Genomic DNA, 27,800 nt, shown 5'->3' with positions numbered 1-27,800 from the left:
GCATCCCTCCAGGCCAATACCTATAACTGACATTCTGGCGGTTGCATTACGTCCCAATACAGTATGTCCTGTTTGTTCAACCTCGTCCCTATCGGTGCATGTTTCTATAAACTAGTTTTTTGACCATTGGAGTGGCTTCAGTGGAAGTGGCTTAAGGAGCTGCAACTTGCAGCAAAACAGCATTTCGCGCTTAGGCCGGGCCGGCTGGGCGTCGGGAAGACGAATTAGCGGGAGAAGAGGCTAGATAGATAGTAGCCAGCGAGGCTGAGGTTGCCGACTGCGCGGGAGGGGCCAAAGAGCGCGGCGGGCGCGGAGGAGGGCGCCCGGCCGGCTCCGCGCGTGGATGGGGGCCGCCTCCCGCCTCCGGCCGCTGGGGGGCGCGGGAGTGCCGGTACCGCGGCTTCCGCCGGCGCCCCGCCCACCGGGCTCGTCTCGCGCCCTGATTGGCTGCGCGGCGGGAGCGCGCCGAGTCAGGGGGCGGGCCCGCGCCGGCTACAAAGCGGCGAAGGTCACGGCGCGAGGAGGCGCGCGCCGCCGCCCCGCGTCCGGCCTGCTCGCTCGGCCCTCCGGCCCGCCGCCGCCCGCGTGGGGAGCCATGGAAGGAGTGAGCGCGCTGCTGGCTCGCTGCCCCACGGCGGGCCTGGCCGGCGGCCTGGGGGTCACGGCGTGCGCCGCGGCCGGCGTGCTGCTCTACCGGATCGCGCGGAGGTAAGTGCGCGCGGCCCACGCGGCCTCGGCCTGCTGCCGCCGCCTCCGCGGCCCGGGCCCGCCGCCTGCCGGCCGCCCTCCGCCCGCGGCCCGCGGCTCCGGGGCTGCTGGCGCCTCCCGCCCGTGCCCGGCGAGGCCTCGGCGGCGCGGTGGGGCCCGGGATGAGTGCCCGCGCGCTGAGACCAGCTCTGCACCCCCGCCCCAAAAGACCGGATCTGGAGTCCTTAGTCGGGAAGCCGCCGAGGAGTGGGTTCGCAGACCCCAGGAATGTGGGGCGGGCCAGGGCAGCCAGCGCGTGGGTTACAGACTCCCTCCCCCACGGAGACCGTGCTGGCCAAGCCGCAGGGTCTGCAGGGCCCCCCCACACCCACCCGGCTCCCCAAGCCCTGCAAGAGAATCGAGCGGGCATCGGGCTGCTCTCACTGCCTTTCGCCCTTAGCCCTGCTCCGTGGTCCTGAGGAGCACTCTGGGACGGCATGATACTAGCTGGCACTTACGGTCTGCATATGCTGGCTCAGGCGTTGTTCTGAGCTTACATTAGCCCGTTTCAGAGTCACAACTCCTGCTTTCCCTGGAGAAGGTGCTGGACAGAAGAGCTAAAACAGTTCTTGACAATGAGGCGAGTCCGGGTGTGAACTGAAGCAGCCTGGCCCTGGAGCCTGCAGTCTTAACCCCTAGGCTACACTCCCTCCAAGAGCGGGAAAACCTGGTACTGCAGAGGTGTTTAAAATGCGCTGGGGTTGCTGCTGAGCTGGTTCAGTGGCCACCGCAGCCCCCATCCTGACTTGGGCTCAAAGATCATGCATACCCCCATGTTCAGAGCTGGCCTCTCTCATGGCCTCCATGGTCAAGGGTAAAAGCTTTATGGCCCCTTGCTTTATTCACCAGGGTCTCAGGTACCCAACTGTTTCCCCACCTGATCCACCCACCGGAGAACAAGGAACAGAAAAAAGGTGGGGTTGTAGCTTCAGCAAGGGTTGTGGGGAGCTCAGATCTTAGGTGAAAGAAGTGAAGGAGCTAGCCCACAGTCGCTGGGCAGCAAGTGGCAGAGCTGGGATTGGAACCTGGGCAGTCTGGCCAATATTCCTTCACCACCACTGTTACTGCTGCTCACTGGAGGAGAAGAGTGAGGGCGACTGAGTCACAGGCTTCCCGGAGGAGGAGGAAGGGGTAGGAGGGACATCAGCTGTGTCTGCAGGATGAGCCAGACTGGCAGGCTGAGGAGGGGGCGGCCTCCCAGGGGAGGGCAGCCTGGGATTGAGAGAGCCCCCAACTAAAGGATCCTGACAACCCACGTCTAGGGTGTCCCAGTTCCTGTCCAATTTCTGGAAGCTGCGGGGGCTTGCAGGACCAACTGGTTCAAACCAGTCATTTTACACACGAGAGAGCTGAGGTGCAGAGGCGTGTGGCGATTTGCTCAGGCTCCCAGAGCATGTTGACAGCAGAGATGGATCAAGAGCCCAGTTTGTCTCCTGGACGCTGCTGCTGCCCATTTAACCCAGGACAGGGAATGTTGCCCCAAGGATCTGAGCCTGGGCCGTGGCACTATCTCCGAGCCTTGCAATGCCTCTTTTGTTTAGCATGGCTGGATTTGGACTAAGTTGGCTTAGCTTCGCCTCGCACTCCAGTATCTTGTGCTGCCCCTCTTCTCAGGGGTCCTGTCTGGGGCCAGCCACAGCTTTCCCTCTGCCGGAGACAGGAGTCTGGGGCCTTGGTGCAGTGTTGGGTGAGCTGGTACGAGGGGAGCCAGGAGAGTACCTGGAAGGCCTTGTCACTCTAGTGGCACAACATGAGTCCTAATGTGGCAATGGGACCTGTTGGTTGGGCTGAGAAGGACCAGCCCTTTCCCAGGATGCCCTCAGATTCTCAGATCACTGGCTTTTGTCTAGGGATCATAAATTGGTCACTGTTGCAATTCAGAAGCAAGACCAGCCCCACAGAGACCGAGCCCTTCTCCCTTCCGTGGAGAGAATGCATTACAGCGAGGACGTTGGCTTCGGCCACAGCATGGGTTTTGAATGTGCAGGGAGTTGGTTTTGGAAAGCACCTTGGCCAAGTGGGTGTTTGTGGGCTCTGCACAGAGATGGCAGAGCGACCTGGAGGAAGACTGACGGGGGAGCCAGGGCAAGAGGTTGCTTCTCTGAAGGGCTGGAGTCCTCCCAGAGTCTCAGGCAGGGCCACCTGGCTTCCCATCCATGAAGTGGTCTTGACTGGGTTATTGTTAATGATTCAGTGCTGGCGCTGCACCGGCACGCTGCTGTTTCCTGAAACCCCATTCTACAGATGAGGAAAGAAGGCTCAACGAGGACGTGCTTCCTGCCCTATAGCACCCGCTGTTAAATGGCAGAGCCCTGCCTCGCTCCAGCCCTTCAGCTCCTAACCAAACTGTGTGCTCAGATCTTCACTGAGCACCTTGGCCTCCACTCTGACCCCACGGGAGGTCGCTTGTCAGCACCGTCACAGAGTAGAAGCCTGAATTATACTTACCTGGCCTTGCTCGCCCTGTATCCAGGCAGTCATGATGGCTTCGTATGCCTGCCCCCACCCCCATTCCCCAGATTCCCACCCCTAGACTCTGCCGCTTAGCACTGTGTCCAGGTCTGTCTTCTGCCAGCACATCCCTGCTTGGGATCTCAGGGGCCTCCTGCGGCACCCATAGGTGTTTATTGGATTGTCCACTTTGTCGTATTTGGAGACTGAGAGGATGCATCCTCCTTATCCTTGCATCCAGAGTCCCCGTTTCCTGCCGACCTCTCGTTGTGCTCTCCTGGTACTGCACACTCTGGCTGAAGGGATGCCGCTCCCTGGACGTACGCTGGGTGGTCCCACCCTTTGCCCAGCAGTCCCACCCATTTGAATGCCATCTGCTTCTTTTGCCCTGCTTCTGGCCGCCAAACTTGTTCTTTAGGGTGATGGCAAATGCTCCACTTGTTGGCCTCTCTCCTGTGGTGTCTGTCACCAGCTGCCCTGTGAGATTGCTGTTCTTGTCCTGGTGTCCATGTCAGAAGTGGAGAGCCTTGCTCATTTCTGCCTCCCCGCAAGCCTAGCATGTGTTCAGTAAACTCGGGGAGGCAAACGAGCGCAGTCCACCCGCTCCAGGCCAAGTCTGCCCTTGGAGAGGTGGGTCCAGGGGCTTTCTGTCTTGGTGTTGGCAGGACTGCCGTGGACTTAATTGTGCTTTGCCTTGAGGCCAGGCGGGAGGCCTGGGGGCCGTGGAGCCATGGGAGTCCTGGCAATGCTGAGTTGCATTTTGGTGCTGCTGACATTGCAGCCCAGGAGATGCCTTCTCGGATTCTCCCAGTTAGATGGGGACAACATGTGTTGCCCACTCAAGGCACAAAGGAGCAAGTGAGGAGCTACCTAGGGATCCAGGAAGGACGCCTTCACTGTGAGGCTGTCTTGGGATGTCCTCTTGGGGCCGTGCCAGAGGCTAACCTCTTGGCCCCTGAGGGAAGCAGCCGGATTCTTAGAGAGACCATCTTCCAGACCCTACCAGGCCAGCACACAGTGCCCAGGGTCACAAGCTACATGCTGGGCTCCTCTCGGGGGAGACTGGGCGCTTCTCAGAGCCTGGCGGGTACTGGTTGATACATTGGCCTCCCCCATCCGGTGTCTCCTTCATGTGGCACGAGAGATGGGCTCACTGCTAGAACAGAAGACACATCCCCCCCTGCCGCCCCCGCCCCCGTAGGAATGGCAGGATGTCAGGGCATGGGCTTTGTTTTAACCACATGTCCATGTTCAGGGCTGATGGGGTGATACCATTGTTGGTCTTTTTTTCCCCAATGTGTGTTCGGGGCTTGTGGAGGGGTGGGTCCAGAGCATGCAGCTGCCCCTGGCTCCTTCCAGGGGCCCACCCTGCTCTTGGCTGCCTGAGGCCTCTTCCGGCCCTAGCAGAGCCCGAGAGCTCAGCACGCAGGTAGCGGGAGCTGGATGAGTGCCTTCCGGATCTCCAGTCTGCCCACCCGCAGGGGCCTGAGCTGCCTTGTCGAACTCTCTTGCCTGTGTTACAGGGACATTTTGTCTTGTCACCTCAAATCTTGTCCACCACTAAGAGTAGCTTGTCCTAAAGCCTTGCTAGGGACGAAGGCTGTTGGCTTTGGGGAGAAGTGAGTTGAGGGGTTTATGACAGTGGGGTGGGGGGGGCATTTCCTGAGCAGAAGCAAGACAGGGCTAAGCTGGCTCAGAATAGATTAACCCAGACCTCCCATGTCAGGCCTGGTAGAGGTGGGTGCAGGCCCAGAGGCCAAGACCCGCCAGCCATGGAGACTAGGAACTGTGAAGTTGGCTGTCGAGTGCAGCCCTGGGATGCGTTTCACATTTGCCCACGTGTCTAATGCATGAAGTCCTGGGAAGCCGCTGTGCTGGTGTGTGGGCACTGAAATTCACACTCAGCTCTCGGTCGCGTGGCTTCCTAGTCCTGCCGCTCATGGGCCTGCGGACCCTTTCAGGGCTCACTCCAAAGGAGTCATGAGAGATGACTCCCCAGCATGTGGACCCCCACCTGGCCAAGGTGGGCAGCAGCTGCCGTGGCCACGGGAGATGGCCAGTCCTGGGCAGGGATTACCAACGGCTGGGAGTGACAGGAGCTGGAGCCACTGGCCCCAGGGACCAGCGCTAATCCCCCTCCTCCCCTTCCTGCCACCAGCTTCCAGGCCAGGCTCATTTCCCTAGCAACGGAACTGGAGATTGAGAGTGGAAATGATGACTCCCTGGGGTGGGAGGGGCTTTCTGGCTGGTGCCCTGGACCAGAGCCGTAGCTCACACTCACCAGTTATCAGTCCCAGGGCCTTCCTCCTTATCCCTGCCTCTTTATCCCCTTCCCTGTCTCTCTTTATTCGTGGGCTGCCAGCTGATCTGCCTGGTTCCTCTCCAGAGGCTGAGTGTGGGGTTCTAGGGTGCAAAGGCTGAGGGGTCCTTCCACGAGACTGGAGGGGCCCAGGGGGGCAGACGAGAGGTTTGGCAGGCCTGCGGCCTGCATCATCAGCCGTTAGGACACGCCCCCATGCACAATTACAGAGACGCCTGTAAAGCGGGTACAAATTAACAAAGAGAAAGCCAAGTGCTTAATTGCCAGGAATGCCAAGTGCTGGCACCTCGGCAGAATGGAGGCCACCCCTCCAGCCGGGGCTGCCGCGCCGCCTCCACCGTTCTCTGCGCGATGCCCGGTGAAACTGTCTGAGTGCCGAGCACTGACCCTGCCAGGCAGAGCGCCTCCCTAAACTCGTTGGATCCTCTCAGCAGCTTCTCTGGGCCAGGGATTATCCCCAGTCATCAGATGGACAAATGAAGCGGAGGTTCCAAGAGGGAATGACTCTCCCTGAAGGCCACTCCCGTGGCTGGTGCTGAGCTGACCAGTGCCCTGCCCTCTGGCTCCGCGCTCTTGATAAGATGTGGCCATCCCTTGTTGTCCATTATGAGGGCTTTGGCCTGCTGTGGGGCTGCGGCTGCTGGGAGCGATCCAGGGTGCCCTCAGTGGACTCTGGAACTCTTCCCTGCAGGGCCCAGTTCCGTCTCCTCTGTCCAGCTCCTCTGGCTCCGGTGAGAAGTGGGTTGAGGGGTTTGTGACAGGAGCTGGGGGGCGTTTCCCTGAGCTGCAAACTCTCTCCACCCTCCCCACATAACTACCGTTTATGGGGCATTTGGGCTGGAAACTGTTAAATACTTCCCACACTTGACATGTTCTGGTCCCCAATTGACAGGTAATAAGACTGGGGCTTGGAGAACTCTCTTAACCTGCCCGTGGTCAGTTGTACATGGTAGAGGGGCAAGGCCGGGAGGCGGCTGCAGTGTCAGGAGCAGGGGCTCTGTTTCCCAGGGACCAGCCCTCCTTCCAGGCCTCTGGCAAGCCTGAGGACAGACTAGTGACAGAGCTGGCCTTTTTCGTTGCAAGTCTTACGTCATTGGATCCCTGTAACGTATGGATGCCGTGCGTGCTGTGATGGCTCGCACTTGGCAGATGCAGCCAAGGCAGAGAGGAGGAACTTCCTGGGGCCCACAGCGAGAAGTGGTGGAGCCGGGACTCTGGCTCCCGGAAGCTTGGAGCTGTGTTGTGCTGTGGACAGCAGGGCCGTCTGTGTGTGTTGTGGTTGCCCACTCCAGCAGCGGCCCAGGTGGCTCCCCCAGCGCTAGAGTGGCCTCTGGGGGAAGACAGAGGGACAGGAGCAGTGAGGCCAGGATCCCAGGGCTCAGGCAGCTGCCACCCATTGCCCACATTGTTGCTAGATTCCTGGGACTGGAGGGCTTTGTTGAACAGTTGCTGCACACACCGCCCCCACTCTCCATAGCCGGTAACGGGGGTAGAGGGGCCCAGAGCAGAGATCCCCCAGTGTCTGCACTGGGATTATCCTGCAGACTCCACCTGTCACCGCATGTGTGGCCAGCAAGGGCCGCTGTGCCCTGCCTGCCCTGTCCCCTCCACCAGAGCAAGTTGGCCCCAGGCTGAGCAGCTGTCTCTAGTCCCCGCCCCTCCGCCTCCTCGGCCCTCACTCCTGGGGACTTTTCTTCTGTGAAGCGCAGGAGGCTCCTTTGCTGGGAAACTCCCCAAGGAGCACTGTTTCCACAGCCTGGGAACAGGCCTCTCCAGAAGGGCAGGCAGTCCTGGAGCCTGGTCACTGTCGGCCCCGTGGCCTGACCAGCCTTGACCTCTGTTGTCCCCATGCCTGAGCCCCAGGACACGGGGGTCTGGGGGCCCTGGGTCCCTGTGTGGACACGCTGGAGCCAAGAGTTCTGGTGAGTCTCCAGCGGCTTCCCCCGGAGGGGAGGCTTTGCCTGGAGAGCTGAAGAGAGGCGCGAGCCAGCGTGGCCTCCTTGCTTGGTCTTCCCACTGGATGCAGAATGTCCTGTCAAGGTCCTTGTCCTCCTGCCTGCCCCAGCCTGCTTCCCACACCCTTTCCCTGGTCTCCCATTGCTTGGGTGGCAGAGGTCTTCCGGCTGACTGCACTCTTTCCTCGTCCACAGGAGGCAGCCAACGCACACCATCGTCAACTGCTGGTTCTGCAACCAGGACACCGTGGTGCCCTACGGGAACCGCAACTGCTGGGACTGCCCCCACTGTGAACAGTACAACGGCTTCCAGGAGGTGCGGGGCCACTGGCGGGCACATGGGGACCGTGAGGCCACACCCTTGTCCTGTCCCCTGTCCCAGGGCCCCTCACCACAGCCCTGGCCCTGCATCCCTCCTTTGAGGATGGGGAAACAGACTCAGGAAGTCGAGGTGACTTGTCCAAAGTCACACCGCTAAGACTAGCAGATTTGGAGTTCAAACCCAGATCTCTCTGGCTCTGAAGCTCATTCTGTTCATTGCCCTAGCCCAGGGGTGGGCAGGCTTTCTGCAAAGAGCCACAGAATAAGTATTTTAGGCTTTGCAAGCCGTATGGTCTCTGTCACAACTACACAGCCCTGCCGAGCCACCATAGACAGTACGTAGACGAATTCGTGTGGCTATGGTCCAAGAAAACTTTGTTCACAAACACAGCCCTGCCCACCAGCCGTAGTTTGCAGACCCCTAGGCAGACCACAGTTTGCAGACTTAGTTCCCCAGTGCTATAGGGTTCTCAGGAATGATGCTGGGAGAGGCATGTAGGTGGGAGGCGAGCTCCAGCCTGGCTGGCTGCGCTCTTGCCAGCGTCTTGCCTCTTGGGTTCCATGTGAAGTTTCTTTGGAAGAAAAGCTGCTGTTACATGTAAGAAAGAAGGGGAAGGTTTGACATCCGCCACCACTTCCTGGAGCCTCGCCACACAGGGCCCTCTCACTGTTGGGTTGGGGCTCCCCACTGACTTGGGTCCCTGTCCTCCCCCAGAACGGCGACTACAACAAGCCGATCCCTGCCCAGTACATGGAGCACCTGAACCACGTTGTGAGCAGTGCGCCCAGCGCCCGCACCCCTCCACAGCCCCAGCAGTGGGTGAGCAGCCAGGTGCTGCTGTGTAGGCGGTGCAGCCACCACCAGACCACCAAGATCAAGCAGCTGGCGGCCTTCGCCCCGCGGGACGAGGTGAGGCTGGGACAGGGAAGGGGACGGGGAGGGGGCTGAGGGTGCTTTAGAGCAGCTGAGGGGGAGGCGTGAGCCGGGCTCTCCCAGACGGTGGCTTTTCTGTCCTGAGTGCCTGCTGGGCCCCCTCCTCACCCTGACCCTGTGCTGGGCCCACATTCCAAGTGTGTTATTTCTTCCATCTCAGTTGGAGCCTTGCTTCTCGCTCTCCTTCTGTCTCAAGGTCTCTGCTGTTTGGGCTCCAAGCCTGGAAATATCCTGAGAACCCTAGTTCCTGCTAGTCCAGAGGGGTTTGCCCCTGAGCAGGGGGAGCTAGGATCCTTGGGCTCCACCTGGGGCCCTGTGAGGCCCATCCTCTCCATGTCCCTCTGAGTTAGTCTTGCCCACCGGCTGGCTGGGCGCTTGGCTCTGGAGTCGGTGGAGGACGTTCTCAGCTTCTGGGAGAAGAAAGAAGATAGGCACTGCTGAGAGCCTTGCCGTTTGGAGTTCACCTCCCCTGGGCCTGCCGTGGAACCCAGCAGCCTTGTTATCTAGCTAATCCCGCCTGTCCACCCCACCCCCAGACCCTGCCCAGTCCAGGGGTCCTGTGACCTCAGGAGCAGATCCCAGCTGAGGCCTGAGATGCCAGCTTTCCCCAAGTCCAGCCTGGGAGGGAGGGAGGGAGAACAGGTGAGTGAGGGCCAGGCGTGGAGAGATGGGGAATCTGCAGAAGGGAAGGCGTGTGTGACTCAGCAAGCAGGGCGGCTTTTCTGCATGTTTGGTCCCAACAAAAGGAGATCAAGCTGATATCCCTCCTAGCCGCTGCGGCTGAAATGTTTGGCCCCCTGGAGACGGGGAGGGAGAGGTGCTTTGCTGCATCTGCGGGGAAGGAGAAGTGGGACTCAAATCTTCTGGGCTCTTCCCGAAGCCCCAAGAACCCTTCAGCCCCCACGAGGGCCAGGCCCTGCCTCTGGGTTGTCCATCTGCTCAAGTCTAGGTAGTGTCAGCCGAGAGCCCCCTTCTCCTGGGGCACGCCTGCCTTCCTAGAGCTCTGGAGTCCAGGAGCAGGGCCTGCAGCAAGGACCCTGTCCCAAGCTCCTGGCCTCCAGGTGCATCCTGTGGAACAACAGAACTTGGCTAGACTATCTGCCATCACCTGTGGTCCCCTGCCGTATCCCAGGCTCTGGGCCAGCCCTTACAGCTGACGTTACCATATGCAGTGAGCTGTTTGTCCTGTTGGGCAGCAGGGGAGGCAGGTTCAGAGTGGGGACAACTTGCCTGTGGTCACCCCACTTGTAAGTGAACCTAGATTCGCCTCACTAGATGGGCAGCCTCATTTGCCCCCAGAGGACCCTGAGCCTCTGCTCACCCCTCTGCAGGGCAGGTACGATGAGGAGATCGAGGTGTATCGGCACCACCTGGAGCAGATGTACAAGCTGTGCCGGCCATGCCAGGCCGCTGTCGAGTACTATATCAAGCACCAGAACCGCCAGCTGCGCGCCCTGCTGCTCAGCCACCAGTTCCAGCGCCGGGAGGTGGACCAGACCCACATACAGGTCTGAGCGAGGCCTCCCAGTCTCAAGTTTGTGCAGGAATCCCTCACAGAGGGCTGGGCCCCAGACAGGAGGGCAGCTCTTCAGAGCTGGGACCCTTTTTCCTGGGGCAGCTACCTTCTAGCGGGGCCACATTCCTACCCTGTCCCCAGACCCCTTTGTGTCACCAGCCACAGTAGGTATCCCGAGAAGACTAGGTCAGGGTCGTGATGCGTTTGCTGCTGGCATACTTGAGCAGGGGTTGAGTTGCCCTGCTGCATCTGGGCAGTGACCCGACACTTGTGTTCAGACTCAGAGCACGCTTGGTGGTGGCTGCGCTCTTAGGAGCTGCGACTCCCATTTATAGCTGTGGGCACTAAACTCTCAGAGGTTAAATAATTTGCAGAGAGCCACACACCTGGGGTGTTGTGGTATCAGGATTTGAACCCAGGACCAGTCTGGCTAAAACTATCATTAATTTTTATCACTGTACTCAACTAATGGGATTATCTGGTTAAAAAAATATGATACAGTAGGAAGTGGATTCAGAAGGAAAAAACATCCCCCCAAAGAAATTCCCACCCCTCGGGTCCCCACGTGTGCCCTGTGTCCAGTTGGTGTATGATTTCTAGTCTCCAGCTGGGCCCATGACCACATGGTCACACCACTGGCCCACACGTCCATGTTTGCACAGCAGGACTCTCTGACCTTTGGTTTTCCTGCTTACCACTGTGTCCCTAGACTGAGCAACTTATTGTGGTATTTTTTAACTTAATTTTGGCCGGTTATCTATATGTTTATTGCAATTCCAGTTAAAATCACAATAGGAATTTTTTTTTAAGATTTTTTTTCCTTTTTTTCCCCACAGCCCCCCAGTACATAGTTGTATATTCTAGTTGTGGGTCCTTCTAGTTGTGGCATGTGGGATGCCTCCTTAGCACAGCCTGATGAACAGTGCCATGTCTGCACCCAAGATCCGAACCGACGAAACCCTGGGCCGCTGAAGCAGAGCGCGTGAGCTTAACCACTCGACCACGGGGCCAGCCCCCACAATAGGAATTTTTGATCAGAATTTGACAGAAGGTTTAAAAAACTTATTTTAAAGAGTATGTCACCATAATATCAAAACGATTTCTTTCTTTCTCTTTTTTTGCTGAGGAAGATTTGCCCTGAGGTAACATCCGTGCCATCTTTCTCTACTTTTTAGTATGTGGGCCGCCAGCACAGCATGGTCACCAACAGACCGGTGTAGATCCATGCCTGGGAACCGAACCCAGGCCACCAAAGAGGAGTGTGCCAAACTTAACCACTCGGCCACTAGGCCTGGCCCTCAAAAGGATTTCTTTAAAGAATGTGACAGAGAGGCCAGCCCCATGGCTGAGTCATGAAGTTTGTTCACTCCACTTCAGCTGCCTGGGGTTTCGCCAGTTCTGATCCTGGGCACGGACCTGGCACTGCTCATCAAGCCATGCTGAGGTGGCATCCCACATAGCACAGCTGGAAGGACCTGCAAGTGGAATATGCAACTATGTACTGGGGGGCTTTTGGGAGAAGAAGAAGAAAAAAAAAGAACATGGCAGAGCAGTACCCCTCCCCACACAGTAACTCTCACAGGAGTGAAGGGCCAGAAATGGCACACCTCAGTGGGGGACAGTGATAAACCAGAAACAAGGCTGAAAATGCGTCAGAATTTAGGATGCAGTAAAGACAGCATCTCTGCTCTTCAGGACCTGGGGGGATTCTTGAGCAAGGGCTCTGGGGCCCTGGCCAGACCCCTCTGCACAGAGTGGGCACTGTGGGAATGGCTGTTGGTGGCTCTGGCTGTCTCACTGACCAGTATCTCCTTCCTCAGAGCTTTTGCTCGTCTGCGGTGAAGGCCCCACTCCAGGTCATCGTGCTCCGTGCCCTCGCCTTCCTGGCCTGCACCTTTCTGCTGACCACCACGCTGTATGGCACCAGCAACCCTTTTGCCCCAGAGTCCCCCCTGCCCCCGGCCCTGCCACCTGGTGGCAATGGCTCGGCCACACCTGACAACGGCACCACCCCTGGGCCTGAGGGCTGGCGGCAGCTGCTGGGCCTGCTGCCAGAGCACACGGCAGAGAAGCTGCACGAGGCCTGGGCATTTGGGCAGAGCCACCAGATGGGCGTCGTGGCGCTGGGTCTGCTCACCTGCCTGCTGGCCATGCTGCTGGCCGGCCGTATCAGGTGCGTGTGTGGCCGGGCAGGACAGGGCTCAGTGGGAGGAAGTGCTCAGGGCTGGAGCCAAGAGGCCCTGCAGGGCCCACAGCCTTGGGCTGAGCTCCACAGTGTAGCTGGAGCAAGATGCAGTCCCTCTTTTCCAGTGGCTGGGAGTCTGGTGGGAGAGAGGAAGGCAAATGACCTGCCTTAGAGGGGGCAGCGGTGCTCAGCCGGCCCACCACTCGTTGTGTGCTGGGGCTGCTGGGACCCAGTCGCCTCACTTCGCCCGCTCAGGCTCCTCGTCTGCACAGTCGGGGATGATAACCACCGGCCCCCTGGGTTGTAGGAGGGTCAGGTGGGGTGCCCTGGGGCCCTTGCTTTCCCTCCCTGGGCAGTTGCACCTGTACTGAGTGGTGTCCCTGTTATCCCACAGTGACTAAGGGAGGTTTCTTAGCCCTGTTTTATGGGCTAGAACACTGACGCTTAGGAGAAACACCTATTCAGAGTGGGGCAGCATGTAAGTGTTGGCAGCAGGATTCTGAGGCCGGTGCTCTCCTCTTGGCTCTGGATTCTGTCCCCTGAGCAGGGCCGAGGTGGATGAAGGAGGCAGGAAGTGGCAGAAGGGGTGGGGGGTCTTGTCCTGCTGGGATGGGCCCTCACCCCTGCCCCCATTCCCCCCTCACAGGCTCCGGAGGATCGACGCCTTCTCCACCTGCCTGTGGGCCCTGCTGCTAGGGCTGCACCTCGCTGAGCAGTACCTGCAGGCTACCTCGCCCAGCTGGCTGGACACAGTCAAGTTCAGCACCACGTCCCTGTGCTGCCTGGTGGGCTTCACGGCAGCCGTGGCCACAAGGAAGGCGACAGGCCCACGGAGGTTCCGGCCCCGAAGGTCAGAGAAGCAGCAGTGACTGCGGGGGGAGGACAGACGGATGGACAGGCCCAGAGCTTTGCCCCCCACCTGGAGCAGGGTCCCTCTGTCTGGCATCTTTCTTACCTGCCTCACTTCTGCCCCCACCCTCCTAGAGCCCCTGGGCCTGACCCAGCCCATCCACTTCCCTAGGGACTCGGGCCTGCCCTCCTTTCTTCTCCCATGCCACCAAGCCATCCCCGAGCCCAAGGCACCCCTGAGCGCCCTGTAGCTCCTCACCACTCGTGTCACCGCTGGCCAAAGACCCGCACATGCCCCGAGACTGGAACACCGCGGCACCCACACACCTGCCTCTGACACCCTTGGATGAGGGTTGTGGGCCTGTTTCCTCTCCCACTTTGCCCCATCTCTGAGCCCCTGGCACATGCTGGTGACAGTGGCTGCATACTGGGCCCTTGCTGCATGGCCTGACCACTTGGGCTGCTTAGCACGGCAGGTGCTGCTGAGCAGGGGCCAGAGCAGAGCCCCCCACCTTGTCCCCACATCACTTCTCTGGTCTTTCCTCTTGGTCCTGCCCATTGCCTGGCCAGTGCTGCCAGAGATGGTGGAACCAAAAGGAAGGCAGGGTTGCCCCCCTGGGTCCACTACTCGTTTCCCTGCTCCAGAGACCCTGTTATCCCTCAGCCTCCTTCCCTGGGAATGGAGAGTACAATTCTTGGGCCCAGACTGGCCTTGATGAAGAGTTTGTGGGGTGAGGCCCTTCTCAAGGTGGACGTCCGCTAGAAAAGTCCTGCTTCCCCTGTGGTCAGCAAGTTCCTTCTTAACAGCCAGGCTGGTGTGGAAGCTTGCCTGGGGGTGGAGGGGGTCCCAAATAGTCTTTCCTTATTCATTTGTGGGCCTTACTATGAGCCAGAGAGAACCAGGGTGTGCATGCTCTGCCCATTCTCCTGGGAAGCCCCGGCTCTGCCCTGGAAAGGCAAGACCCTGACCCTTGTGGCTGAGCCCTTCACCTGCCCCCTCGGCTGGCATTCAGGCTCCCTGGGCCAAGGTTGCCCTGACGAGCTGGCATTGTAGGGCCTGAACTGCTCTTGTTGGCACCCCCCCCCCCCGCCCCCCATGCCCAGGAGGTCCCCAGTTTCCTCCTCTCAATGCCATATGATGCCTGGGAAAAGTGCTAACTGCCCAAGGTTAGCACTGAGTAAGGGGCCCCAGGGATGCACAGGCCCATCTTGACCCCAGGTCATTTGTCACCTTATTCCTCTCTGGCCTGGCCATTGTTACTCCCCTCCTGGTCCCTGGAGCCCCTCATGGAGGGTGCCAAGGCTCCTGCTTTCCACTTCCCTGTGGGGCAGCCACAGAGCCCACTGGGCGTCAGCCTCTCTCTCCTTGGGTCACCTGGAGGGGAGGGACAGTGCTGACCCAGAGCCCCACACAGGGCTGCCTCCTCCCAGAGTCACCACTCCAGGGGAGGGGCTGGTGCATGGCACAGCCCTACCACTCCTTAGCTGTGTGGTTCTGGCCAGGCCCCAGCCTCAGTTTACCATCTGTGAAATGAGAGGTGGACCCCTCTCCAGGGCCCTTGACTGCTGACCTCAGTGTGGACCCGCTCTGGAAACTGAGGTGCCTTCCACATGCAGAGGAAGTTCTCAGCCTAGGGGCTGCCTCCAAGGGTCATGTCAGGACAGTGGACCAAGGCTATTCCTTACCTGGCGTCTTGCATTCTGATGACCCCAAAGTGGGCCTCACACTCCTTCCAGGGCCTGTGTGTCTGCCACTCTTCAGTCTGAGCATAAATCCCCCTCCAGGTGTGGCCCGAGTATGCCAGCACCTCCACTCCACTCTGCATGTCAGAGCCCAGGGAAGGCAAAAGCAGATTACAAGTTTGTGAGGGTCACATTCAGCAAGGGGCCACCCGCTAACTGGGCCTGAAGGGGCAGGTGAGCGACTGCCCTGGTCAGGCCCCTTATAGCGCCCCCTAGAGAGCTCGAGCGTCATGCCTGAGTCCCATTGTCACCCACTTGCCTGAGTGATTGGGTGGCAGCCTGTGCCCGCTTGCATCTGTGTATGGAGAGCCCGGATGGGTCAGGAGCTGCCCCCACTTAGCTGTGCAGGCTCAGCTGGTTCTGTGTGGAGGGTGAGGTGGACAACCATTTGGAAGATGGGGGCGTGGTGTCTGAGCCAGGAGCAAGGCCCACTGGCCTGTCTGTGTGCAGGGTAGGGGGCTCTGCCTGTCCCTCCGGCCCCAGGCAGCCTGCCTAAGAGGGGAGGGGAGGCACAGGTACCGGGTGGAGAACCAGTAGTCTGTTGGCTGTGCATGCCCTTGTATCTAGAATCTCCTATTCTCAAGGAAACTGACAGTGCGATGCTAATTACTGCTTTTCTTGGCATTGAGTAGAAACCAGACATCTGTGTGTATGTGTGTGTTTAAGTTAAATTATTTATAATAACCATAACCAGCTCTCTTGCTGGCCAGGAGCCCCTGCTGCGCAGATGTCTTTCTTGCCCTCTAGCAGGCTTAGAAAGACACCGTCTTGAGCTGAACCTCAATCGGAGGAAGGCATCCTGGCCTTTGTGGAGTTATGTGTGACTTTTTAAAATTATCCTCTGTCCTTTAAAGTTTCATTACTTGGAGCATAGTCCAGCACCTTCTGATGTTACTGGCAACAATGAGGAAGTGCAGGCACCACTGGGATCATGGCTTATTAACTCAGAATGTGTCACCCCTGCCAGGGACCTCTCCCCTCCTCTGGGGACGATGGTCAGACCATCTGGGGTTGGGGTGACCATCCCGAGACGTGAGGGAGGTCCATGTCACTGTCTTCTCCCTCCAGGTCTGGGGTCCCCACCCTGGGCTGAGTAGCTCCTCCCACACTTGCCCAGGAGCAAACCGCCTCGACGCCCCGCCCTGGGAGGAGCTGTGTCCCTGGGACTGTTGCCGAGTGTCTCGTCGTCTCTGGTTGTGTAGTAGAACTGTGGATGATTGTCTAGTGACCCTCTGCTCGCTGTAACCACAACGCCTGGCCGTAGATGGTGTGTTTTTAATGCTGTATTTTCAATAAATGCCTCCGGGGTCCTGCTTTTACCGGTGGGCGTCAGGTACCACGTCTTTTTTGTTTTTTCTTTCACCTTCCTTCAGAGGCTTCTGTACCAGGGGTGGGGGACTTTGGGGGAGAGATGTGCCCACAGGAGTCAGGTGTGGGAGCTGGTGACGTGGACACCAAACGACTTAGGGCCCAGCTGTCTTCACATGCCGTCTTCACATGCCTCCTGCGTCGTATTTTCCCCATCTCAATAAACTGCTTGAAATGTAGTCCTCTCTCTCCTTCCACTCCCGGCTTGGACTAGGATTGAGTTGAAAAAGACCAAATGTCCTGTGTGTGTCAGGTGGGAGACAGTTGCACAGCCCAACCACTCCCCAGCACCCCTTTACCCCAGTGGATGTGCAGACTTGGATTCTGGGCTGAGTGCCTGTCTGAGACGGGGTTTGAGGGCGCGGGGCGGCCGGGGGGCCTCGCCAAAGCAAGCGTCGGTACCTTTGAAGCTCTCAAGCCTGGCGGAAATGGAAGGCTTTAACGGAGGCTCCTGGGGGACCATCTTCCACACAGCCATGGAGAGAGCTCACATTTGGTGCTTTACGAGGATCCGCTAGTTGAGTAATGTTGCTGCCTGTCACAGCAAGAGGGGTCAGACCAAGAACTGTCTCCCCGGCACTGCCAGCATTTTTAGTGGCATCAGAGATGGGGAGCAGCGCCTGTGCCGGATGGACCAGCGCCTCAGGCTGTAAGCACTGAGGCAGCCCCGGTGTGAGCAGGATCTGGGGAAACAAGAAGAGCTGGTGAGACCCAGCTTCCCATTCCAGCAGCTGACCACCTCTGAGACCCGCAGCCTCACTCAGACCTGCACCCCTCACCCGCTGGTTATTGAGGTGGCCCTTAGAGACTCCTGGCCTTGCTTCCGGGGTGCTCGGTGTGGGTGGGCGTAGGATGCCCTGCACAGAGTCCTGCTGCCACCTGGTGGAAGGGCCTGGGTGTCGCATGCTCTTGTCAGGCTGCCGCTCTGCATGACAGACTTGGGTCCTCTAGGAGGTACAGGCCCCCACAGGGGACAGAGCTTCATGCGTGATCAGAACAAGCTGGGCAAAGGTCCCAGCGTACCTTCACTGCCCCTGTAGTACCCAAAGTGTCCCCCCAACTCAGGCCATTCCCCAAGGTAGTGACCCGTCCTGCTGAATGGTATTGCAATTTTAGAATGACAGCACAAAATCATATCTTCTGTTGAGAGACGGAACTTTCCCCTGGTATCTTGGGGGCAAGGAGGTGGGTGTCAGACAGGCTTGGGCAGGACAGATCAGCAGGTGGAGTGTGGGCACGTCTGTCCTAGGGCCACCCAGGTTGACCAGATCCTTCTGCATATTCACTTGGTGAACTCCTGCCTTGATTTACCCAAATTCCCCAAACACTGGGGCCCCGCCTTTGTTTCTGGAGTCCAGATGGCCTCCTGGTGCTTTGAAAGGTATTAAAAAGATCACGTGATTGTACAGGAAGGCAATGGCTGACCCCACACTTTCCTCATCAAACTTGTTTAAAGTGAGGGGCGGAGATGAAAAACTGAGGAAATAGGTGGAATGTGGCTTGGCTAATGGTTCCCCGAGCATTCGGTCGTGGTGGGCCCGGGTGGGTACCTTAGCCGGCCCCCGGCTCTGCTGTAGGGTCTGAGCCAGCCTGCCCGGCCGTCGGCACATTGTCCATGGGCCCATTTGTCCCTTGGGACCGAGGTAAGGCTGGACCCCGCAGCCCCGTCAGATGGCAGACTAATGGATTAACTGCCTCTGCCCCTCCCCCTCTGTAATCGGTTGCCTTAATCAGAAGCATGGTTGACATTCCGGCTTGGGGCCACTGGGTCCTGTGGTGTTGTTTGTACTGTTCTCGAGTTAAAGAGACACTGTCACCCTCTGTCTTTCGGGCAGCTTCGCGATCGTTTGTGGGTCTTTTCTGAGTTTGGGTCTGGCTTATGTCCTGCGAGAGCCTCTTCCCAGGAGCCCCAAGGCTGGCCACTGCCCCCTCCTCGCTGCCAGGGCTCTAGCGGAGTGTCGGGTGCCGAGAGCAGAGAGCAGCAGGGGGCTCCCTGAGCTGGCCACTGCGGCAGGAGGCTCTGGGCTTGGAGCAGGAGGTGGCAAGGGGGCACCCAACACCTCTGGCCTGTACTGTGTGCCTGGCATGGCCGGCATCTTGCTTCAAGGCGAAGGGTTGGTGTGAGGTTGGTAAGGGTGACAGTGTCACTTTAATACTGAGACTCGTAGTGGAACTAGTTTGCTGTGAGGCTGGGCGGGGGGTCGGGGGGCATGCGGGAGGGGTGGGCACGCTGGCACCTCCCAGCCACCCGCTCCTAATGGCGTGAATGTGGTCGGACTGCTTTTCTGCTTCCACTAACACACGCCTCCTCGGGGACCCTGACTGAGGCCCCACCTTGCACGGGGGGAGAGGAGCTGGGGCCTCCGGAGCCCCCTGGGCTGACTTTCTCCTCTCTCTCGTGCCCGACGGCTCTTGCAGGTACTTCCCCGGAGACTCCGCCGGCCTTTTCCCCACTAGCCCCAGCCTGGCCATCCCCTGCCCAAGTGTCGCAGGCTCTTCGCCATCTCTGTTCATCCCCACCCCACCTGGCTTCCTGCCACTCGCCAACCAGCAGCTGTTCCGGTCTCCCCGCCGGGCCTCGCCCTCCTCACTGCCAGGCCGCCTCAGCCGGGCCCTCTCGCTGGGCACCATACCCCCTCTGACTCGAGCAGGTAAGAGGCACTGGGCATTGGTGGACGGAGCGAGCCGGGGGCAGCAGGCACAAGGGACTGCAGCCGAGCGCAAGGTGGGAGGGGCTGCAGGAGGGGTGTTGGAGCTCCTGCTGTAGAGACGGGAACTGGGTTCAAATTCTGGTGTGGCCACTTGGTAGCTGCCCTTAACCAAGGGACTTAACCACTCTGAGCGTCAGTTTCCCTCAAAAAAAAGTGAGACTACTGGTAGAACCCGCCGTGCATGTTGTGAGGGTTAAATGGAATGATATGTTTAAAGTGTGTCCAGCAGGTGTTCAGTAAGCGTTTGAGCTTGTTGGGGGTTGTCTTTTACCACCATTCTTACCATTATTATTACTGCTGTTGTTTTGAGGCACTAGGGGCTGGAAAATTTGCCCCCGCCTTTCTGTGTGGTCCAGAGGGCAGGGATTCGGTTCAGGTCATTTTTGGAGCACTTGCTGCACGTGGGCCCTGGCGTGACCCAGACCTGGTTCCTGTGATGAGAGTTTGTCTCATCCCCCACCTTTCACAGCAGGGTCTTCCTGGGAGGTTGGTTCTAAGTCAGATACGGTGTTACCCACTCGGAGCCCTGCGAGTGTTCCATGATGAGCCTCGTCACTTTGGGAAGGCGTCTGGCGCGGGCTGGGTTTGCCTCCTCTCAGGGGTGTGGCCAGGGCTGGCTCCCTGGCTGCCTGGCTCCCAGGCCTGGTGCTGCGGAGGCAGGATGCCATCCTAAGAGCGTGGGCGGCTTTTTGGTTAAACTGGGCTTGCTCACGGGCAGTGTCTCATTTAAGCCCCTCAGCTGCTCTGCAGGCAGGGGCTCCAGCTCCCGTCAGAGGCCCCGGCAAGCCCCAGCTTCCTTCCGGGACTTGCCCAGGGCCCCACTGCTGCTAGCACCTGGGGTTCAACCCCAGCTCAGGCTCTCCTAGCCCTGTTGTGTGCAGTCAGGCATCGTCCCAGGTCAGGAGGGTCCCACCTCAGGAGGGGCAGCTCACTGGAGAACACGCTGTTTGTGCTGAGTGCTGTCGAGGGTTCAAGGCCTTCAGGGTGGGACTGAAGGTATGATTGCCCCACGTACAGAGACCTGCACTCCACATGTTCCTGTGTAACCAAACGTGAACAGGTTGCTGGAGGAGAGGGGCTGCTGCCTGCCCCTCGACAGGAATTGTTACTCAGCAGAGTTCTGAGCCCCTGCCTGCCAGGAGAGTGATGGCTGAGGCCTGCCCAATTCAGGCCCTGGGGCTGACAGGGCCACTGTGGCCTCTTCATGAACAGCTGCTGGAACGGGGACCATGGAATGCCCTGGACACGGGAGCCTGGGAGGCCCCGCAGCCAGGCCCTTCCCCAAAACAGTGTTCTCTGGAGCTCCCCACCAGGAGCCAGGGAGGGCACGTCAGGCCCTCAGGGTTGGAGTGGGCTGGTTGGGGCAGGGCCCCAACTCCTGGGCCTCTGCAGGACCAACTCGGGTGCAGACCCTTCCAGAGCCTCCTGATGGCCATCTTGTGGGGAGAGAGGGGTGCAGCCTTGCGGGGAGGGCTGCCTCGTGCTTTGTCCTTTAAAAAATGAAATGACTTGAGCTAATAGTCCCGCAGGGTGAAAGGCAGGGACTTGACCTCCAAGGGACACATCCCTGCTCCCCATGTTCCCTGTAAGGCAAATGTAGGGTTGAAAACAGCCCCGGGCCCCTGCTGCCACCCTTTCCTCCATCTGGAGAAGACTCCGCTCAGTCTGACGGAGGTGAAATGTGGGGTGCCTCCCTCTCCCCATCTGTGAGCGGGGCTGGGAGTACACACTTGTCGTTGTCGTGAAGACTATATGCAGGAAACAAAGGTCCTAGGACCATGCCGTTGGCTGGGCACAGCCAAGCAGGCCCTCCGTCCATGACCTTGGGTGAGCACATGCACCTCCCCACACCCTAATCTCCTCTCAGATGGGGCAGCTGTGCCTGGGGGCTGGTGGGCATGATGTGACACCAAGTCAGGAGAGCTTCCAGAACAGGGCCCTCAGCAGGCATGGCTGCTGTTATCACTATGGGGTGGGGAATACCAGTAACAGCAAAACCGGAGGCCTGGCTGCTCTAAGGTGGTTAAAGTTCAGGCCATTCGCTCGTACCCCGAATTGATATTCAGGTGGTTTGCTTTTCCCCTAGCAGAGCTGTCCCTCCCCGTTTCCTGTGGAACTTGGGGTGGAGGAGGGCAGACCGCCGAGGGGACCAGGAGCCCAGCGTCTGTCTGGCCAGGAGCAGCCCTGCTTGGGCCCGAGCAACCCTGAGAGGACTCTGTGCATGCTGCCCAGGATGGCTAGGCTGAGGGGCTTCCATTTCAAGCCCCTTGGGAAGGGCTCAGGCCTTTGGGGCAGAGCCTGCCACCCACTGTAGATAACACACAGACTCCCTGTGGCCCTTCAGGGCTGGAGGCAAGGGCTCAGGAGTACTGCCCCCAGGGTGGCAGGGCAGTTCTGTGGGCTGCAGGCTGGTCTCAGAATGTGTGGTGATGGAGGGCGGATCCTGGTCTCCATTGCCAGGGGTCAAGGGGGAGTTTTTGCAGGACCTCGGGTCTTGTAGTCAGGAGGCCTTGGCGGTCCAGGGCTCAGGCGCTGTGCCAGCTTCCATCTTCCCGTGTCTCTCTCAGCTGTGCTCGCCTCTGTGCCTCTGCTGCAGGCCTTGTCCCTGCATCTCCACAGCTCATGCTCAGCTGAAGGACCAACATCCAGAAAGCAGATTCTTCGAAGGGCTCCCGCTGGGCTTGGGCTGTGTGGCCATCCTTACACAGTCACATGGGTTGACCTGGCTCTGTGTCCCCGGGCCTGGTGGGGGCAAGGGGCAGGCAATGCGCTGTGACAGACAGACCCCTCAGAGCCCCATGGATGGTGAAGCAGCAGCCACCTACAGCAGGGCACATGGTGGCTGGGGGATCTTTCCCGGCTCAGCTCTCAGCTGAGCACTGGGGGATCATGGACTACGTGAGATGGAGTCCCTGCCCTTGGGGTGCACTTGACTGAAGAAAAGGCAGCGTGTCCAGTGCTCCCTAAGGTCCAGCGCAGGCGATCGGGTGACTGGGGTTAGGAGGAGGCAGGACTCGAGATGGCGGAAAAGGCGGGGCCTTGCGGGGAGAGAGAGGCCCAGAAGGAGGCGTCGAGGAGTCCAGGTTGATCCAGGTGCTGACTCCTCGCGTGCAGCCTGCTGTGTTCCGGTTTCTTTGTCTGCAAAGAGGGAGTGTGCCTAGCGCACCTCAGGTGGTGGTTTGAGGAGTCAGTTGAGAGCCTGTGTTTCTGTGAAAGCATCATGGGAAGACAAAGGTTGGGTTCAGCAGATCAGCCATGGGGCGGGGCGCAGGGGAGGGCAATGGACAGGGCAGGCGCTCTTGGCCCTGAGGACCTGACTGTGTCACCTTCCTCTTTCCTCTCCAGATTCAGGGTATCTGTTCAGTGGGAGCCGCCCACCGTCTCAGGTGTCTCGATCTGGGGAGGTTCCCGTTTCAGGTACAAACAGAGAGCCAAGAGGAGTAATAGGGGAGCTGCTTCAGGTGGGGGCAGCGTATGGACCAGGTTTTCCAGAGCGGTGGGTGGGGTGGGACAGCCGAGTGGTTAAGCATGAACTTTGGGGTCAGACAGATTCAAGTCCCAGCCCTGTGCCTCCCAGCTGTGCAGCCCTGGGCAAGTGACTGACAGCCCTGTACTCAGTTTCCTCCTCTGTGAAATGGGCGTGATAGTTACCAGGATTAATAGAATGCTATCATGCGTATCGGTGACCGCTGGTGGAGGCAGTGCACTCAGGACCCCACCATCAGCAGGGCTGGGGTTAGCTGAACTAAAGTCCCAAGAGTTTGTTCCTACTGGGCCTTGCTTCGGCTGGGGGAGGTACTAGGGGCTTTGGATAGAAATTGGGGGGGTGGGGGGGGGCAGAGGGGACCTGGATGGGGCTCCGGGATTCTCTCCTATCCCTCAGGTGCCTGGTGGGGTGCGGGCCCTCCTCCCTCAGTTGCCGGCCAGACTTCCCTCTGTCCTGCAGTGCCTGCGCAGTCTTGCTTTCCTCCTGACTGTGCAGGAGGAGCAGCAGGAACAAAATAGCCTAGTGGGTGTTACTGTAGCCAACGTCACGCCTTCCTCGTCCTCCACCCTCCAGATTACTTCTCCCTGCTGTCGGGGAGCTGCCTCTCCTCCCCGCTCCCTTCCCCGGCGCCCTCCGTGGCCGGCTCGGTGGCCTCCAGCTCTGGCTCTCTGCGACACCGCAGACCTCTCATCAGCCCTGCACGGCTCAACCTGAAGGGGCAGAAGCTGCTGCTGTTCCCATCGCCCCCTGGGGAAGCCCCCAACACCCCCAGCAGCTCTGATGAACACTCGCCCCACAACGGCAGCCTCTTCACCCTCGAGCCGCCCCAGGCCCCGCAGAGGCAGCCGGCACAGGACAGGAAGCACACTCTGGGTACGGCCCTCTGACCACCCTCCTGGAAGGCAGGACCCCCTGGTGGGGCTGTGGAGGCACCTCTGTGGCCTCAGCCGACTGTGTGCAACTGTGGGGACACGGTTGAGGGGCTGCACGGGGCCCATCCTTGCTCCTGTCCACGTTTGTGTGGCTCCTCTCCCAAGCTCCAGACACATCTGGCCTGGCTTCTGGTGACCTTGAACCCTCCAGGACATTGCTCTCTGTTGGGTGATTTTATTTTCTTCTTTGCAATTGACCTTGAGGGTCCTCTGTTCCTTGGGATAGATAAAAAACACATCAAGCACTGCCAGGCTGCATCTGGTCACGGCTGTTTTTGTTTTGCTCAGATGGTGGTGGTCTGCAAAGCATTTCTACATTTTTTAAATTAGGCCTCAACTTTTAAAATCTAGAACTTTCACATGGATGTGTGGATTTCTTGACTCTTATGATGTCAGAAGATCTGGCTGCACTGGGCCCGAATACTGGGCAGACAGGTAGAAGGGCAGGTTGAGGTCCCCTGTCCCATTGACCTGCCCCCTCCTGATCCTTACTTGTGGCCATCCTCTGTCAGCACCTGCTGGTATTTGAATTTGCTGCTCCTGATCTAAAACCGGTTCCCTTCACGGCAGCTACACAACTGGGATCTGAACAAGGACCTGACCTCCCACTGCCCAGGGTGGGATGAACGGGTTGGGACAGGCAGGGCTGTCCAAGGACTGTTCTGGGATTGGAGGTGGAGCTGTCCCACATCTGTCCCTGCAGGTGAGCTGTGAGCACCCACTGAGACACCCCTTCTCTCTGCAGACACAAGTTCAATGCCAGAAAGAGGCAGCCCCTGCAGCAGCCACTCCATCAAGAGAGAGGACGACTCGTCACAGTCATCCACCTGTATGGTGGACACCACCACCAGAGGGTGCACAGAGGAGGCTGCCGCCTGGAGAGGTCTGCGCCCTGAGTTGGGGGAGGAGGGCAGGGCAGCATGGGGGCTGCCGGTCTGCAGCGGCCATCACCTCCTGGTCTGTCTGAGAAGGACCCCTCGAGGGCCCTTGAGTGACGGAGGACAGTTAGATAACGTGCCAGCGCTGTCCGGGTCCAGCCTGTGACTCAGCAGACAGCAGCCCCCTCGGGTTAGGGTTTGGAGCTGTGCTGTTACAGTAGTTTCTGGCCACAGGCGGCCACTTAAATTTAACAGAATTAAGATTTAACAACCATAAAAATTCAGCTTCTCAGCTGCACCAGCCAGGTGCTCTGTCGCCCCAGGTGGCCCACGACTGCTCTATTGGACAGCACAGACACAGAACACTGCCACCGTCGCAGAGTTCCCTGGCAGGGTGCTGGCCTGGAGAGCGGGTGCACTGCAGCGGCTGGTGCAGTGCTGAGGCCTCCCTGGGCGCTGAGTTGCCTGGGTTCCGATCCGAGCTCTGCAGGCTGCGGCGGGTGTGAGATCAGATCCTGTCCCGTGGGAAGCACAGCCTGTAGCAGGCCTTGTAGTCAGCACCTGAGACCCTCCCCGGAGCATGGGGGCCACGTGTGTTGATGAAGATGGGTGGCCCAGCACGCAGGGAGTTCTGGAAAGATTGTTGGGAGCTGACTGGAGACGGGTGTTGCCCCCAAATCAGGTGGGGTCTGGGGGTTGTGACCTAGCAGCATCGAGGCCGTGGCCAGAGCACAGACTTGGGACAGGGCACCCTAGTCGGCAGCTTATTACCTCTGAGGCCTAGGCAGGATACCCATCTCCCTAAAGCCCCCATTTCCTGTCTGTAAGGCAGATATCATGCACTCCCACCCCCATCACCAAGGGACAAGCCCACAACGTCCAAGGCCTTGGGGACATACCTGGCGGCAGGAACTCAGGAAAGGAGGCACCTTTGGAGAGGCAAGACTTGACCAGGTGACCCTGAGTTTGCGAGTCTTTCCAAGTGGGAAGGCCTCTGGGTGCCAGAAAAGAACCCGGGGTGAGGCCTCAGCCCGAGTGAGATCCCACAACTGCGTCTCTGGTGGGCTGGGCTGACTGCTCAGCGACTCCACACACAGGTTCCTCTTCTGACCTTTGGCCTTTGACTGGGTCTTCCCTCTTTCTGGCAGGTCTGTTCGGCCCCTCCCTGGTCCGGGGCCTCCTGGCTGTGAGCCTGGCTGCCAATGCCCTCTTCACCTCCGCCTACCTGTACCAGAGCCTGCGCTGACCCGGTACCCGGAGTCTTGGAGGGCGCGTCCAGGTGCATGCTGCTTCCACCACTGCCGGCCTCAGGCCCTCCCCAGGGCTGCCGCCTCCGCCCTCTTCTCCAGGGCCCGTGACCTCGCTGGACTGAGTCCCGTCCTCGGGACGCCTTCTCCTCACCTAACAATCTGCAGGGCTGAGTGAGGTCTGTGGGTTCACCCTCCTCCCTGCCCATCTCCTTGGCTGACGTTGGTTGTGTGTTTGGTGCTGACACTCTGATCCCAAAGCCAGGGATCCCCGAGGGGCCTCACGACCCTGGGGTCCCCTCCCCACCGTCCAGCCCTGCCTGGCAGGAATGCCACTACTACTGTAACTCCAGCAGGAGCCGGGCTGCCTCCTGACCCCTCGCCCACGGGCTGTGATCACATCTCTGTACTGTACTCCCCTGTCCCACCTGGCCGCCTCAGGCTCCCTGGGGGAGGAGGGAAGGATGGTCCCTGTGTCACCGTCCTCGACCCTGCCCCGTGGAGAGTACACCTCCCTTGGGCAGGCCCCCTTGAGGACCAGCATTCTCTGACCCTGTCTTGCTCCTTCCTGCTGGGCCAGGCCTGCCCTGTGGCTCTCCCAAGGTGGGCAGGTGGGTGCCTGGGGTCCCCTGCCCAGGGCTCCTCAGAGCTCCTGGTTAGGGGCCTAGCTGGGCCTTCAGGCTAGTGTAAGCACCCCCCGAGGCTCTCTTCTGCTCACCTGCACCACCGTTTTATTACCTCTGTTGACCTTCCCAGGCAGCAGCCCCATTACCCTGAGAACACTACCCAGGGCCCACCTTGCCCCATCTCCAGGCCTGTGCTTCTGGGCCCCTCCCTCATGCTGCCCAAGGGGGCCTTGCTGGACCCCTCAGCCCACGTTGTACTGAGGGACAGGCCCAGGGTGGCCTGCAGGTCTCAGATGAGACTGGACCCCGTCCCTGCCCTACTGCGCACCTGGTTCTTTTCAGCCACTGAGACCCCAATTTCCTCTCTCATTCTGCTGTCACCATGGGCTCAGCGTGACCTCTCTCTCCCAGGCTTTCTTTCCTATCCCACTGCCCTCAGTCCCTGCCACTGCCCTTCATTCTGACCTGCACTGCAGGTTCCTGCACCCTGCCTTGTGCTGGGGTCCCCAGAGGAGGAAGGAGGGACCTCAGTCTGGCATAGGGACCCTCCCAGTGCTGTGAGGACTGAGAGACTGTGCATGTGCTGTGGACGTGAGAATCCCCAGTCCCTGCTGCCCTGGGCCTTGGACACGGGTACAGCAGCATGTGTGCGTGTCATTGCACGTGTTCGTGCCACTTGGGGAGGAATCAGCAGCCTCGGTGGATTCTGGGACTCACGGGGGGGCAGGAGGGCAGGAGGGCAGGGTCTTCACTTTGTCATTCAGGGATAAAGTTTAATTTTATTTTTCTACACATTTTTGCCAGGTAAGGCATTTTGCTGATAAGCAGGATGCCCCCAATTCTCCCTGCCAGGGAGGTTTAGTTTTTTTAAGCTTTGGGTGCTTTTTTAGTAATTTTTTTTATCGTGGGGAAGGAGACTGCTCTGACTTCCCTTCTCTCCTCTTCCCCTACTCCTGTCCTGAGTGCTACTGTTTGCCGCCCTGCCCCACCCCCCAGGACTTGGGGACTTGGGGGCCAGGGGCCGCACCAGGACCCTGCGTCCAGCTGCCAGAGAGGATTCCAACTCGGAGGTGGCGCCTCTTGGCCCCCGTTTGTATAGTGGGCATGTGTGCTGAGTTTTTTAATTTTACTTTTTGCCTGACAAGCCAAACTCCATTCCCAATGCCCTTCCTCTCTGGCTCTGAGGAGCCCCCGCACCGAGTGCCAGCTCCTCTCCTTCAAGGCCCGGCCACCTGGCCCCTCCTGCCCAGGCCCAGCGGGCCCAGCACCCCCAGGGGCAGGGGAGAAGCTGGGCAGGGAGGGGGCTTATGTTCTCTTTCAAACAAAAAACACAATCTTATTTTTCTTTACAAAAGCAAAAAAAGGAAACCAAAAAAGATACCAACCTTTGAACTATACCTCAGTCTGTCTTGTCTTTATTCTCTTTGCTGGGACAGCTCAGGCCGGCGTGAGAAGGGCCCCAGCGGGTGGGGGCAGAGCCCCGACTGAGGTGGAAGTGATGTCACTCACTCCCTTCTCCAGCCCAGAGTT

The 27,800-nt window shown here is 59.3% G+C and overlaps 1 protein-coding gene across 3 annotated transcripts; it reads left to right on the top strand.

Annotated features, from left to right (window-relative positions):
• Nucleotides 1-470: 470 nt before the first annotated feature.
• TMEM201 (transmembrane protein 201) lies at nt 471-27,667 on the top strand. 3 transcript variants are annotated; one of them, XM_044769631.2, is made up of 11 exons: nt 471-708; nt 7,669-7,789; nt 8,510-8,704; nt 10,060-10,236; nt 12,065-12,417; nt 13,076-13,279; nt 18,808-19,040; nt 22,446-22,517; nt 23,161-23,460; nt 24,265-24,402; nt 25,546-27,667. In XM_044769631.2, the coding sequence occupies exons 1-11, from the start codon at nt 596-598 to the stop codon at nt 25,641-25,643; spliced, it is 2,004 nt and encodes a 667-aa protein (XP_044625566.2). In that variant the 5' UTR covers nt 471-595; the 3' UTR covers nt 25,644-27,667. The 3 variants fall into 3 exon arrangements, with proteins under 3 accessions (XP_044625566.2, XP_070367253.1, XP_070367254.1); XM_070511152.1 differs by lacking the exon at nt 23,161-23,460 and having other exon boundaries at nt 472-708; XM_070511153.1 differs by lacking the exons at nt 22,446-22,517; nt 23,161-23,460 and having other exon boundaries at nt 472-708.
• The last annotated feature ends 133 nt before the right edge of the window (nt 27,668-27,800 follow it).

This window comes from Equus asinus, chromosome 5 (genome assembly GCF_041296235.1).
Source record: "Equus asinus isolate D_3611 breed Donkey chromosome 5, EquAss-T2T_v2, whole genome shotgun sequence".
NCBI lineage: Eukaryota > Metazoa > Chordata > Mammalia > Perissodactyla > Equidae > Equus > Equus asinus.
The sequence above is the reverse complement of the archived record's forward strand: the minus strand, read 5'-3'. Positions and strand labels throughout refer to the sequence as shown.